This window comes from Tachysurus fulvidraco, chromosome 20, assembly GCF_022655615.1.
Source record: "Tachysurus fulvidraco isolate hzauxx_2018 chromosome 20, HZAU_PFXX_2.0, whole genome shotgun sequence".
In the NCBI taxonomy this organism is placed as follows: Eukaryota; Metazoa; Chordata; class Actinopteri; order Siluriformes; family Bagridae; genus Tachysurus; species Tachysurus fulvidraco.
Genome location: NC_062537.1, coordinates 7,050,539 through 7,064,954, shown reverse-complemented (window position 1 = coordinate 7,064,954; position 14,416 = coordinate 7,050,539). Strand labels below are relative to the sequence as shown.

The 14,416-nt window shown below is 37.5% G+C and overlaps 1 protein-coding gene across 2 annotated transcripts in view; it reads left to right on the top strand.

The window, feature by feature from the left end:
* Positions 1–14,416, top strand: part of ints2 (integrator complex subunit 2) — a 56,769-nt gene that overhangs the window by 19,316 nt on the left and 23,037 nt on the right. For both annotated transcript variants that reach the window (XM_027139582.2, XM_027139583.2), the window contains exons 10-15: positions 1,018–1,089; positions 2,543–2,657; positions 4,543–4,611; positions 4,815–4,949; positions 12,652–12,828; positions 13,041–13,149. In XM_027139582.2, coding sequence (XP_026995383.1) covers positions 1,018–1,089; positions 2,543–2,657; positions 4,543–4,611; positions 4,815–4,949; positions 12,652–12,828; positions 13,041–13,149 — 677 coding nt within the window. The remainder of the gene's footprint in view (positions 1–1,017; positions 1,090–2,542; positions 2,658–4,542; positions 4,612–4,814; positions 4,950–12,651; positions 12,829–13,040; positions 13,150–14,416) is intronic.

The window sequence follows — 14,416 nt, the reverse complement described above, 5'->3', positions numbered from 1 at the left end:
TCGTGTGTCTGGCGGCTCTTTCCGTGGAGCACATTGAAGATATCTACCTATTCGGAACTATAACAGGTTTCCTGCTGATCGGATACTGTTCATAACCTCACAAGGCTGCCCGTCATGATTGATGCAGTGGGCAGAGCGGTCAGCACTGAAACTGGGACTATTAACCGCAATATGGATAACATCACGGAGAAGCTCACGGCTTTGGAAAGGCAAATGGATCAATTCGGAGACCAGAATGGACTCGGAGTAGTCGTATATATTGGAATGCATCTATCACCCCAAGACCAAACAATCCCAATCTAATCTGCTTTTGGCTCCCCTCAACCAGCACTGGCCTCAGTGTTCCTCCCCCCCACGTCCACAGACACCTGCTGATTGTTGACTCTGTCTGGGACCTGATCAAGGCTGTCTCCATTGCAAATTTCTATGTATTGCTATGACAATCTTGCGGACTGAGGCACCTAGATTTGATGCCGGGAGCAGCGACTCTCCAGGCATTTACACGCACATATATAAAGATATCCATTCAACACACCCCTCCCCTGTTGCAAGTCGTGTGTTTTTCATGGTGTACTAATTATGTGCTTATGTTCCTGTTTTTTTTTTCTTCTCCCCTCCCTCATGTTATGCTGTATTTCTTCTTCAATTACCTGTCTCCCTGTCCTGTCCCCCCTTGTCATATTGTATGTATTGTATGTATGGACAGGTTGATGGCTAATTTCGCTGGTACCTGTGACCAGTGACAATAGAGACAACTACTACTAATTTAATATGGATCTGGATGCAAGATTTTTATTACAGATTATCGTGTACATCATTCATTTGCCTGTTTTATGCATTGTATGTTTATATGAGGTTCACTGCAGTTGTAAAATTAGTGAGAAGAATAATTTTTATTAGAGTAAATGCATTGTGTATTGCACTTTTCCATTAATCCTGTAAACATCACAAAAGAGATACAACTACTCCAACCTGTCTAATGTATGTCTCTCTTTTCTTAACCAACTTTTTCTCTAGTACACCAGAACAGGAGCAGCTGATGGTGATGTGGCTTAGCTGGATGATTAAGGAGGAAGAGTACTTTGAAAGGTAAATTTAAATCACTTTCAGCAATATGAATTACTTGTTCTAACAAACTTTATTTTGTGTTCTGCTTAGGGTATTATTGTTGTTGTTGTTATTATTATTGTACAGTTTATTTAAAATGCATTTCCATCTTTTTTCCACATACCATGACAATTCTTTTTCCTCCAGTCATTTTGGATTAAAATGGAGGTGTGGTAATGAAATTATTAAAAAACTAATTTATTTTTTAGTTTTGTTTTGAAATTTTGATGTACATGCACACATCTGGAAAGAGTTAGCTGTATTTTCTCAGTGTAAAATGTATATACCCATTTGATGATATTCACAACATACAGTATAACACTTGAGTAAAATGCAAATGTAATCATTAGGCTTTATATGTAATCACATATAATGCAAATGTAATCACAGTCTTTATATGTTACCATCCATACCAATTGAATTGCAAATTTTAGGCAATTGTTGCAGGGGCCATCTTGAGAAGAGAAGCACACAGAGAATCAGGATAGACAAGGCAGGACCAGAAGGCAGGCATCTCATTAGGGAGTAGGTGTATAACTTTACAGAGAGAGGGAGCTAGAGAGAACACAATATTGAGTTTTTAATTTAATATTTAATCCTATTTTAAGTCTTACTTTTCTATTCCTCCAAAACTTGGTTGGAAAGTAGGCATCCCAACCAATTTAGTTTTATGATGAGCGATGAAGAAAAACCCTAGTACATCATGTGACCTACAGGCCAATGTTTTGACAAATGTGGGTTAAAGCACAATCAGCAAAAGACTGTATAAGTATGGCTATATTGGACCGGTGACTAGGATTAAACTCTTTCCCTCTAAATAGACAAAATCAGGCGAATTGGATGTGAACAAAACTCAAAAGTTCTCAAAAGCACACAAGCAAATCAACATCTGAATGGCTAAAGAAGAAACTGCCAAGTGCACTTGCTGTTTAATTATAGAGTGTATTTATTTTTTTTACTAACCTGCTTTCTGATTGTTGATATTTTTGTTGAAAACATTTTGAAATTTGCCTCTTGGGATTGTTAGTCTATCTGTTGAATCACTGTATTGTCAGAATAAAAACAAAAAATCGTGGACCTCCAGATGCCTTCATAAAGGGCTAAGTAAAGGGACTGAATGAATAATAAATATATATTTAATTTTAAACCTTGTATTTTTTTCTATATTTTTATATTTCTATGAATCTGCTTTGCAACAGTGTCCATTGAGTACTATACAAATAAATATTAATTAGATACTTATTTATTTTAGCTTTAAAATGTATATTCATTACAAATCTTTGTGAGACATGTTTGTGTGTTTGAGTATTTTTGCATATGTAAAGTAATGGGATCTGTATACTAAATAAAATTGTGATCTTTTTCTTGGTTGTACAATGTGTCAGGAATAAACAAAGCCTTGCTTCAGTCTGTCCCTCTCCCTCTTCTCATACAGTGCTGCTGGTGTTTCTGCTTCTTTTGGAGAGATGTTATTGCTTGTTGCTATGTATTTCCATACAAACCAGCTCAGTGCCATTATTGAGCTAGTCTGCTCCACATTAGGAATGAAGGTGAGACTTTAAAATCAGTGTCATTGAGTTTAGGCTAGCTAAAAACTCTACAAACACATATTAACTGCAGGATGTTAAGGTATGTTTTACTGTAAATGCATTTTATAACCTTGCATTCTTCATTTGGTCTCCTGACTTTTTTTACCCTTGAGTCTTTGATCACTCATGTACTGTAGTTTTGAAAGATCTTCTGAAAGATTGATTTTTTTTTCATCAGAACTCTTGATTAAGTTTATGTAAATCTAATAGTGAGATAATTTTATTCTAATTTGCTGCTTTAAGTTGTAAGGAAAAGGACTATCCAATACCTGAATGAATTGCTGATTGACTTGATCAAAATAGAACAATGACTGTACATGTATTACTGATTTTCTTTAGAGTGTTTGTCTAGGATGTAGATGTGAATGTATTTATTTACATTGTACAATCCGTTTATCAGTTTTGACAATGACACAAATAGTAATTTTATGTTTAGTTATGAAAAGTATTGTCATTAATTGCAAAGTCCTTCTTTGCTATAAAAAAAATTTACTACATTTCAGCCCTGTTACAAAAGGACCAGTTGACATCAAGTCAGTGATTCTCTTGTTGTGAGAGTGTTGATGAGGACAAGTCTAGAGATCACTCTGTAATGCTGATTAGGTTAGAATAACAGACTGGAAGGGATTCACAGGCAAAGATATTGCTGCTAGAAAGTTTGCACCTAAATTAACCATTTATCGGATCATCAAGAACTTCAAAGAGAGAGCTTTAATTGTTGTGAAGGAGGCAACAATTGCAAGTGCCAAAACCACCATCTAAAGTTGATGCATCATTAGGAACGGAGCACAAACAGTGCAGAGCTTGCTCAGGAATGACAGCAGGCAGGTGTGAGTGTATCTGCACACAGTGAGTTGAAGAGATTGGAGAATAGCCTTGAGCCAAGATGGGCAGGAAAATAGCCACTTCTCTCCAGGAAAAACTTCAGGGACAGACTGATATTATGCAAAAGGTAAAGGGATTGGATTGTTGAGGTTTGGGGTAAAGTAATTTTCTCTGATGAATCCCCTTTCCTGATTATTTGGGGCATCTGGAAAAAACCTTGTCGGGAGAAGAAAAGGTGAGCACTACCATCAGTCCTGTGTCACGCCAACAGTAAAGTATCCTGAGACCATTCATGTGTGGGGTTGCTTCTCAGCCTAGGGAGTGTGCTCACTCATAATTTTGCCTATGAAAAATAATAAGAAAAAAACATCCTCAGAGTTCTCCCAACGACCCAGGAACACTTTGGTGACAGTGCCTTCTTCAGCTTGATGGAGAACCTTGCCAAAAGTGAAAAAAAGAATGTTTCATTAGGCAGAAGTCATAACTATGTGGCTCTGGTAACAAAACATAGACATTTTTGGTCCATGGACCAGGAACTCTGCAGACCTTAATCCCATTGAGAACTTGTGGTCAATCCCCAAAAGGCAGGTTGACAAATTCTGAAAAACTCCAAGCCTTGATTATGCAAGAATAGGCTACCATCAGTCAGGATGTTGATTGACAGCACGTCAGGCTGAATATCAGAGGTCTTGAAAAAGAAGGGATGCAAATATTGAGTCTTTGCATAAACTTAATGTATTGTCTGACCATTCTGAAATGCTTGTAATTATACTTCAGTATATTATAGTAAGATCTGTCAAAAAGATCTAAAAACACTAAAACAGCAGACTTTGTGAAAATTAATTTGTCATTTTCAAAACCTTTGGCCACGGCTATACTGAACAGTTAGCCTACACAGGTGTTCTATTCATGTTCAGCACCTTCTTATTTGTAATTTTAGTATCTTGTGTTTTCAACAGTGATTTTTATATTTACTGAGACTGAGTTGAAATATTTTTTTATTTATTATATTGCTGCACAGATTGCCATTAAGCCCAGTTCTCTAAACAAAATGAAGACCATATTTACCCATGAGATCTTCACTGAGCAGGTACAGTACAAACTATGAAATTAGTTTTTTTTTTCTTAATAATGTATGTACTTTGTTGTAAATGTGATTAAGATTGACTGTCAGCACATCATGACTCTTACGTATTACCTTTGTAAGATTTGATTTAATATGAATCCAGTAACAGTTTTATGGATTATTAAATCACAATTAAATGACAGAATTTGTGAACTCTTATTTTGTAGGTGGTTACTGCGCATGCGGTGAGAGTGGCTGTTACCAATAACCTGAGTGCCAATATTACTGGCTTCTTACCCATCCACTGTATCCACCAGCTTCTTAAAAGCAGGGCCTTCACCAAGCACAAAGTCTCTATCAAGGTAAAGAGGGGTATTTTTTTTTCTAACTTGCAGCACAGCTATACTTAATTCTGTTACACATTCCACTCTCATCCTTTTGATTCATACCCACTGAACTTTTTCACATTTTGACACGTTACAACCACAAAGAAAAATGTATTTTATTGGGATTTTATGAAATATACCGAAAGTGGCACATAATTGTGAAGTGGAATGAAAATTATAAATGGTGTCCAAATTTTTTTTTTACAAATAAATATCTGAAAAGTGTGGTGTGCATTTGTGTTCAGCCCCACTGAGTCAATACTTTGTTGAACCACCTTTCACTGCAATTACAGTGAAATTCTTCTTTGCAAAATAGCTCAAGCTCTGTCAGATTGGATGGCGAGCGTCTGTGAACAGCATAAAATACTAATACAATACATTTTTTTGTGTTTGTAACTTGTCAAAATGTGGAAAAAGTTCAGTGGGTATGAATACAGTACCTTTGTGAGTCACTGTACCACCCCAGGGTACAATCTCTTTGGCTCTCAATGAAGGCAGTCGCATTTTCTCTCCCTCTCCTCCCTCTTACTTTCCCTGCTTTGCTCCTCTCGTCTCATCTCGTCTATTGTCTTATACTTTGATAGACTCTCTGTGCACTGCTCTCCAAACTAAAAAAATCTGAATAACATGAATTTGATAAACTGGTGTCTCTGCTTACTGCAAGACTCCCTGCTTGCAGTAACTGCATTAAGCCTGCTACTCATTGACCTCACCACGCCCAATGGCAATGCCTCTAATTGATGCTCTTTCCCCAAATTAAAATTTGCTTGCAATTTCTCTCATAGATAGTTCTCTGATGTTAATGCAGTTTATACAGGTGAAACTGAAGGCTAAATCCAAGAGCTGCTGTACTAGAGTTCAGGTTTTTATTGTTTTAATCAAAGCATCATGTATTTGCTAAAAATGGGTTGTCTAATACAAAATATGCTATCACCTATATGTAAAATCAGAGAGAAAAGCTGAAATTCTGAACTTTCTTTTCATATTAATCCTTTTATCTAAAACCCAAATGTCTTTAGTCTGAAACAGAAGCAAATTAATATTTGGCCTTACTGAACCAACTGTTTCAGAGGGGACTTAATTTTGCCCTGTTCACTGCATGTGGTGTTGGTAGGCTATATGGAGTGGCAGCTCTATTAATAAATCACAGATGTGTGTTTGCATAATTATGTTGTACATGTAAAGGACACTGTCAATACATGTAACTATCAACTCCACACTATCAATCCAATGATTCCACAAGTATTGGCACCCCACCGGGTATTCACGTGAATTCCATAATGACTGCAGTTTTGACTTGAAATGTCAAAACACTTAGTAGTCACTTTTGTCCAAAAGTATTGGCACTCCACCGGGTATTCACGTGTAGCCCCGTCCCCCAAATAAGCGAAAACATAAATTTTGCACAACATGGAGGTGTCATATATCAAACCACTCAGCCCAATGAGGGGAAGGGCCTCACGTGTGTTTTGGTGGCACGTGTAGCCCCGCCCCCAAAATAAGCGAAATCAGAAATTTTGCACAACATGGACGTGTCATATATCAAACCACTCAGCCCGATGAGGGAAACTGCCTCATACGTGTTTTTGTCACGTCACGTGTAGCCCCGTCTCCAAAGTAAGCGGAATCAAAAGGTTAGCACAACATGGACATGTCATATATCAAAACACTCAGCACGATGAGGGGAACTTGCCACGTGCAAGCACCATTCACATTTTCTTCAGGAAATGGTGCTTGCAAAGCATCATTAATGTGCTTGCAAAGCACATTCTTATTCTCTTGAATACTTATTATTATTAATGTGCTTGCAAAGCACATTCTTATTCTCTTGCATACTTATTATTAATGTGCTTGCAAAGCACATTCTTATTCTCTTGCATACTTATTATTATTATTATTCTGCTTCTTCTTCCGGACACCTTTTCGGCGCGTAACTTGTCCCGCAGCTTTTGTCTAGACCCATAAATGAGGTGTCAAATCGACCGGCTCATTGAGGAGATGTGTGCTATGGATTTTATAAGCGATCAGAATTCCAGAATTCCCAGTATGGAAGCTCAAAGGGGTGTTTTTTCCCCATAGACTTGAATGGGGAATTCTTAAAATCTCTCTGTAGATGTGCTAACATCCAAAAGAGGGCAGCAGACACCAGTGAATCTGTCAGATCATACAACGTTGGAAGAAAAAGATCAAGGAGGAAGTAGAGTTTTCGGTCAAAAACGCGTTTTGGATTAAAAGGCTTACATATTCCAGTTCCTTAGACTCTTGGGGATTTTTTACAAGCATTTGTTTTGGAAAATATTACCCCAGTGAAGAAAGGTAAGCGCCGCCTATTTCCGGTGACTATCACCTTGGATTAAATTAGTATGATGGCTATAAATCATATTATGCTTTGTGTGTGGGCTTAATAAAATCCAGAGAGTCTAAGCTTTCAAACAATATAACATTTAACCGTGTATTTAATGCTTAAAACTAGTGGTCGCGTGCCTTGGACAGCATGGCGGTCACATATGTTGTTGTTTCTGCTATTTGTATAACTTTTTGTTGTTTTCAACTATCAGTGTAGTTTTTATAATTTTTTATTTCACTTTAAATTAATGTCCTTTTAAGAACAGCAACGGCTCTTTTAAGAGCCACCCATTAATTAAGATTAAGCGCATTTTTTCTTTGTCTCCTCACATTACATAATTATTTTTTAAACATATGACACGTATATCACAAAGAATGATAAGATTGACTTTAATATAATAAAGCTTGGGTATTGTTAGACGTGCCATTCTTCACATTATTGAATTAATACATAAAACTGCAAAGGCTTTCTCGTGTTCCTGGATGGCCTAGTGGATAGCGAATCCATTTAGCATGCAGAGATTCGGGGTTCGAATCCACCCTTGGACAGTTTTTTTTTCTAAAACTTTATAATAAAGGTTCATTAGTTGACATTAGTTACCTGTTTACCATTAGTTGCTGCACTTCTACAGCATTTATTCATTTTGTTCATGTTAATTTCAACATTTACTAATACATTATTAACACCGTGTTAACATTACTTAATATACTGTGAACTAACATGAACAAAGAATAAACTTTATTTGAACAAAGATTACTAAATACAATAATTTATTGCTCATGGTTAGTAAATGTTAGTTAATACATTACATTTGAACTAATGATCCTTATTGTAACGTGATTATATTTTTTCCCAGTAAAATCACTGATTGATGCTTTAGTTCAAGATCTTCATGGCGCTTGTTTCAGGAAAAGATAAATGGATTTTCAGGTGTGCTCTTTTGTTGCAGGTGAGAAACTAGTCTGCAAATATAACCATAGTAACTGTGCAGCCATACCCTAGCAACCATGTAGTGCACCTTACGAACCATATTGCAATATAAAGTAGCCATATCTCAGTTACACAACATAAAACACTCAGCACGATGAGGGGAACTGACGTCACGTGTAGCCCCGCCCCCAAAATAAGCGAAATCAAAAATTTAGCACAACATGGATATGTGACATATCAAAACACTCAGCACGATGAGGGGAACTGACGTCACGTGCAAGCACATTCACATTTTCTTTAGGAAATGTACCGTTCTAGTTATTCTTTTTCTTCTTCTGGACACTTTTTCGGCGCGTAACTTGTCCCGCAGCTTTTGTCCTAGACCCATAAATGAGGTGTCAAATTGACCGGCTCATTGAGGAGAGGTGATTTCCCATAGAAATGAATGGGCAATACCTCAAATTCTAGCGAAATCTAAAAATTTAGCTCAACATGGACATGTCATATATCAAAACACTCAGCACGATGAGGGGAACTGACATCACGTGTAGCCCCGCCCCCAAAATTAGCGAAATAAAAAATTTTGCACAACCTGGAAATGTGACATATCAAAACACTCAGCACGATGGAGGGAACTTGCCACGTGCAAGCACATTCACATTTTCTTTAGGAAATGTACCATTCTAGTTATGTTGGCTTTGTAGAAGCCAACATTCTGATCTCTGTTATAAGCTTATTATTGTTGTTGTTGTTGTTATTATTATTATTATTGTTATTATTATTATTATTATGTTGGCTTTGTAGAAGCCAACATTCTGATTTCCGTTATAAGCTTATTATTATTATTATTATTATTATTATTTAAAAAATTTATTTAAAAAAATGCGGCCTAGGGCGTTCAAGCCACATGCACCAAATTCGGATATGTTGTTGACCCTGGTCTGTAGTTTGTTGCTTCTATTTTTCCAAGCGATCGGAATTCCGGCATTCCCGGTACGGAAGCTCAAAATGGCCTTTTTTCCCCATAGACTTCCATTATAAACTTTTGAGGTTTATAACTCGGCAAGTTTTCGAGCGATTTACACCGAACTCGGACAGGTTCTTTATTACCTTACTCCGGACCAAATTTTTATTCCAGCGTACCGATGGAATTTTCGGTTTTCCCATAGTCAACGATCGAACATCCCATAGACTTGAATAGGGAATTCCGAAAAGTCCTCTAAGCTCTCACACACACAATACATCCAACATTAAGAATTGCATGTACTGTTCTATGCAGTATAATAAGTAGAATCCCATAATGACTGCAGTATTGACATGAAATGTCCAACCCTCAGTAGCCACTTTTTGCCAAAAGTATTGGCACCCCACCGGGTATTCTGGTGACGTCACTCGACACCACATGACATCACGTGTAGCCCCACCCCCAAAACAAGCGAAATCAAAAATTTGCACAACATGGACATGTGACATATCAAAACACTCAGCACATTGAGGGGAACTGCCCTAAGGGTATTCTGGTCATGTCTCGTGACATCACGTGAGGTCACGTGAAAATTCAAAATGTGCACAACATGGACATGTGATATATCAAAACACTCAGCACATTGAGGGGAACTACTTGCACCGTCAAAGCCAACATCAAAGTTTGTCGCGACAAACTTTACAAATCTAGTTATGTTGGCTTTGTAGAAGCCAACATTCTGATTTCCATTATAAGCTTATTATTATTATTATTATTATTATTATTAGACAAACATTTATTTAAAAAAATGCGGCCTAGGGCTTTCGAGCCACATGCACCAAATTCGGATATGTCGTTGACCCTGGTCTCAATTCAATTCAAGTTTATTTGTATAGCGCTTTTTACAGTAGACATTGTCTCAAAGCAGATTTACAGAACATAAACATAGAGCAGAAGGTAGACATAATTAATGATAAAGGAAATAACGATTAATAAAAGAAATAAGAATTAACAGAATAAAAATTCTAGGTTATTATTAAATGTATATAGTTCACAATGTGTATGTATTTATTCCCCTATGAGCAAGTCTGAGGTGAAATTGGTAAAGGAAGAAACCTTGAGAGGAACCGGACTCAAGGGGGAACCCATCCTCATATGGGTGACACTGGGGGTGTGATTGTAATATACAGTCATTTAAATATTGGTGTAAGGATCATGGACTTCAGATCTCCTTAGTATCACAGAGTCTAAATGGAGATGTCTCTGTGAAAAAAAGTCGTTTGTAACTTTAACAAGTGCAGTTTCTGTGTTATGATGGGGCCTGAAACCTGACTGAAACTCTTCAAGGATGTTGCTCTCCTGTAAGAAGGAGCTCAGTTGAACAGACACGACCTTTTCAAGTATTTTAGACATAAACGGAAGGTGTGAGATAGGTCTGTAATTTGATAGTTCATTAGGGTCTAAGTTAGGTTTTTTGATGAGTGGCCTAATAACTGCCAACTTAAAAGACTTCAGGACGTAACCTAAAGATAACGAGGAGTTAATGATATTAAGAAGAGGCTCACCAGCTTTATGTAACACTTCTTTCAATAGTTTAGTTGGGATGGGATCTAGTGAACATGTTGTTGATTTAGCTGTAGTAATAAGTTTATCTAACTCTTCCTGTCCTGTATTTGTAAAGCTGTGTAAAGCCTTAGGTGAGATTGTGTCACTGGTTTCTCTCATATGTTGAGCATCACCTATTTTATTCCTTATACTTTCGATTTTATCAGTGAAGAATCTCATAAAGTCCTCACTATTGAAATGTGATGGAATAGTGTGTTCAGGTTTCTGTTTTTTTGTTAAACTAGCCACTGTGCTAAATAAAAACCTGGGATTGTTCTGGTTATTTTCTATGAGTTTGCTCAGGTGCTCAGCCCTAGCAGCTTTTAGAGCCTGTCTATAGCTGGACATACTGTCCTTATACGCAATTCTAAACACCTCTAATTTAGTTTTTCTCCATTTCCGTTCGAGGTTACGGGTCTCCCTCTTGAGGGTGAGAGTATGACTATTATACCATGGTGCAAGTGTTTTATCTCTAAACTTCTGTAATCTGACTGGGGCAACAGTGTCTAATGTGCTAGTGAATATAGCGTCTATGCTGTTAGTCATTGCATCTAGGTCGTTTGAGTTTGAGGGTACAGTAAGAAGTCCAGACAGATCAGGCAGGTTATTTGTGAATCTGTCTTTGGTGGTCGGAGTAATGGTTCTACCGAGTCGATAACATGGTGAGACACAGTTAGTCTGTTCTACGGGTAGTGTGTACATTATGAGGTAATGATCTGTGATGTCATCACTTTGAGGTATGATATCTATATCAGTGACTTCTATTCTGTGTGATATTATTAAATCTAATGTGTGGTTACGTCGATGAGTTGCACTAGTGATGTTTTGTTTGAGCCCAAGTGAGTTTAGTAAGTCCATAAATGTGAGTCCTAAAGCGTCGTTTGTGTCGTCAACATGAATGTTAAAGTCTCCTACAATTAATGCTTTGTCAAAGTTAACTAATAGGTCTGAGAGAAAATCTGTGAAATCTCTAAGAAAAACTGTGTAGGGCCCTGGGGGTCTGTACACGGTCGCTAGAGCAAGAGACATCAGGGATTTCTTCGTGTGCATGTGCGATAGTGTAACATTAAGGACGAGCACTTCAAAAGAACTAAATCTATGCTGTGTTTTCTGGGTAACAGTGAAGTAATCACTAAGGATAGTGGCGACACCACCTCCACGACCAGTCAGACGAGGCTTGTGCTTATAGATATATCCTGATGGTGAAGACTCCCATCAGGATATAGAATCCCATAATGACTGCAGTATTGACATGAAATGTCCAAACCCTCAGTAGCCCACCGGGTATTCTGGTGACGTCACTCGACACCACGTGATGTCACATGTAGCCCCGCCCCCAAAACAAGCAAAATCAAAAATTTGCATAACATAGACATGTGACACATCAAAACACTCAGCACAATGAGGGGAACTGCCCCACGGGTATTCGGATCACGTCACATGCTCATCACGTGACGTCACGTGACGTCATGAAAATTAAATTAAATTAAAATTTATTAAAAAAATTAAAAATTTGCACAACATGGACATGTGACATATCAAAACACTCAGCACAATGAGGGGAAATACCTTACGGGTATTCGGATCATGTCACATGCTCATGTCCGCTCGCCTCCAAAAGTATTGGCACCCTATCGATCCAGTAGCTTTCACAATCTTTCTGTCCACTCGCCTCAAAAAAGCACCGGCATTTGCGAATACTTGCACCGCCAAAGCCAACATCAAAGTTTGTCGCGATGAACTTTACAAATCTAGTTGTTAATTTGTTTTCTGCAAAAAGAAAAATTAGTTTTCTTAATGGACATCTGTCTTTCTTTTTTTCCTCTCTCCAGGATTGGATCTTTAGGCAACTGTGTGAGACTACCACACCTCTACACACACAGCTCCTTCCTCTCATTGATGTTTACATTACTTCCATTCTTACACCTGCATCTAAGGCCCACCCAGAGGCTACCAACCAACCAATTACAGAGCAGGAGATACTTAATGTTTTTGAGGGCCAGACATGGGTGCGTAGAACATATTTTTTCTTAATATTGTGTAACTTGTGTATCAATAGTGACTTTTTCTATGTCCTAATATAGTAGTCTTGCTGATGTATCACTTACATCATGTGGTAGATTCTTTAAGACAAAAAATCTTAGCTGTGAGTATATTCTGTACTGATGTCCCATTTTTTCCGTTTTCTCAATTTTCTCTTTCCCCTCTCTCTCACTCACAGGGAACCTCAGGGAAAGGACATTTTCAATATAGCATTACCACTCAGCTGCTGATTCTCTATTATATTCTGTCTTATGAAGAGGCTCTACTGGCCAACAGCAAAGCACTTGGTCTGTATATTTGCTTGTTCATTTTTTGTTTTTTTTTAATAATCTGTTAACTGTACTTTTGTTGAAGGGCTCCAGACTTTTTTTTTTAATCGTCTCAAAACTTCAGCTGTCCCAAACTAAAAACTGACCACTCCAAACATTATATTTTGTTCATAATACTCTTTGTTTATTAAGTTTTGTTATTACTAGAAATCAGCTGTTTTGTTGCTCCATCAGCCACAGCAAAGAGGTCCAACCATATTTATTGCAGTCTATCATTAATTCACCTTACTGAAATTACTTACTGAGTTAAATTATATGGTTTATAGGCATGGTTTAAGTAAACTTGCACAACATTATCAACCATGAAAGTTTCCTAAAACAGAGACTTTGTCCCATATCCCATTTGTTTCTGGCATGATGGGATGGCATTTGTCTGGAGCCTTGTTGTGTTACTATTATTATAGTAGGAATGATTTGAAGAAGATTTAAGATTTGAAGGAAATATTAAAGAATTGATATACTGAGAAATGCAAAACAAAATTGACTTCAACATGCTTTCATTTGCAGTTAGATTAAGCTTCATGTTTTTAGCTACCTGAAAATATTTGATATGTGAAGCAACAGAAATCAAAGGCACCATCATTTTTGCTTTCTGTTTAATACTAAAATGGAGGAACTGCTGGGAATTTACACACAATGCATCCACTAGGACAATGTTTGTAAAAATAAAATTTTTAAAGAATTACTGTTTTCTCATAATTTTTTCACTTATTTTTACAAAAATTATTCTAGTGGCTGTTCATGACTAACTGTTCAGGTGGTAGTTGAGGTTCTGTAGGTCAGCAGTTCCCAAAGTGGGGGTTGAGTGGGGGTCAGGGGGTTGTGAGATGATTTCCAGAGACTTCATTTATTTATTATTTATATGTTAAAAACGGTTGTAATGATGTCCCTTTTGGATCACTTTCATAAGTATTTCCCTGAAGGAGACGCTACCGACCAATATAAGGTCACCATTCAATTTAAGATGGCAAATCCTCTGGCGTCAGATACGGAAGATGCGCTGATAGAACTTTCAACCGATTGAACCCTGAGGATGGCATGTGTTCCTTTTTGTTTTAACTCTGTCAGTCTGTAACCAAATCGCAAGTCCCTTTAAATGGTAATCGCGGCCACGTAGACCTTGGCTTGGTATTGTTATCAACCAAGTGGTCACTTCAAATGGTAATCGCGGTCACGTAGACCCTTTGTTTGTGGTGATCCCTAATGTCCTGCCGCCGTCCCCATA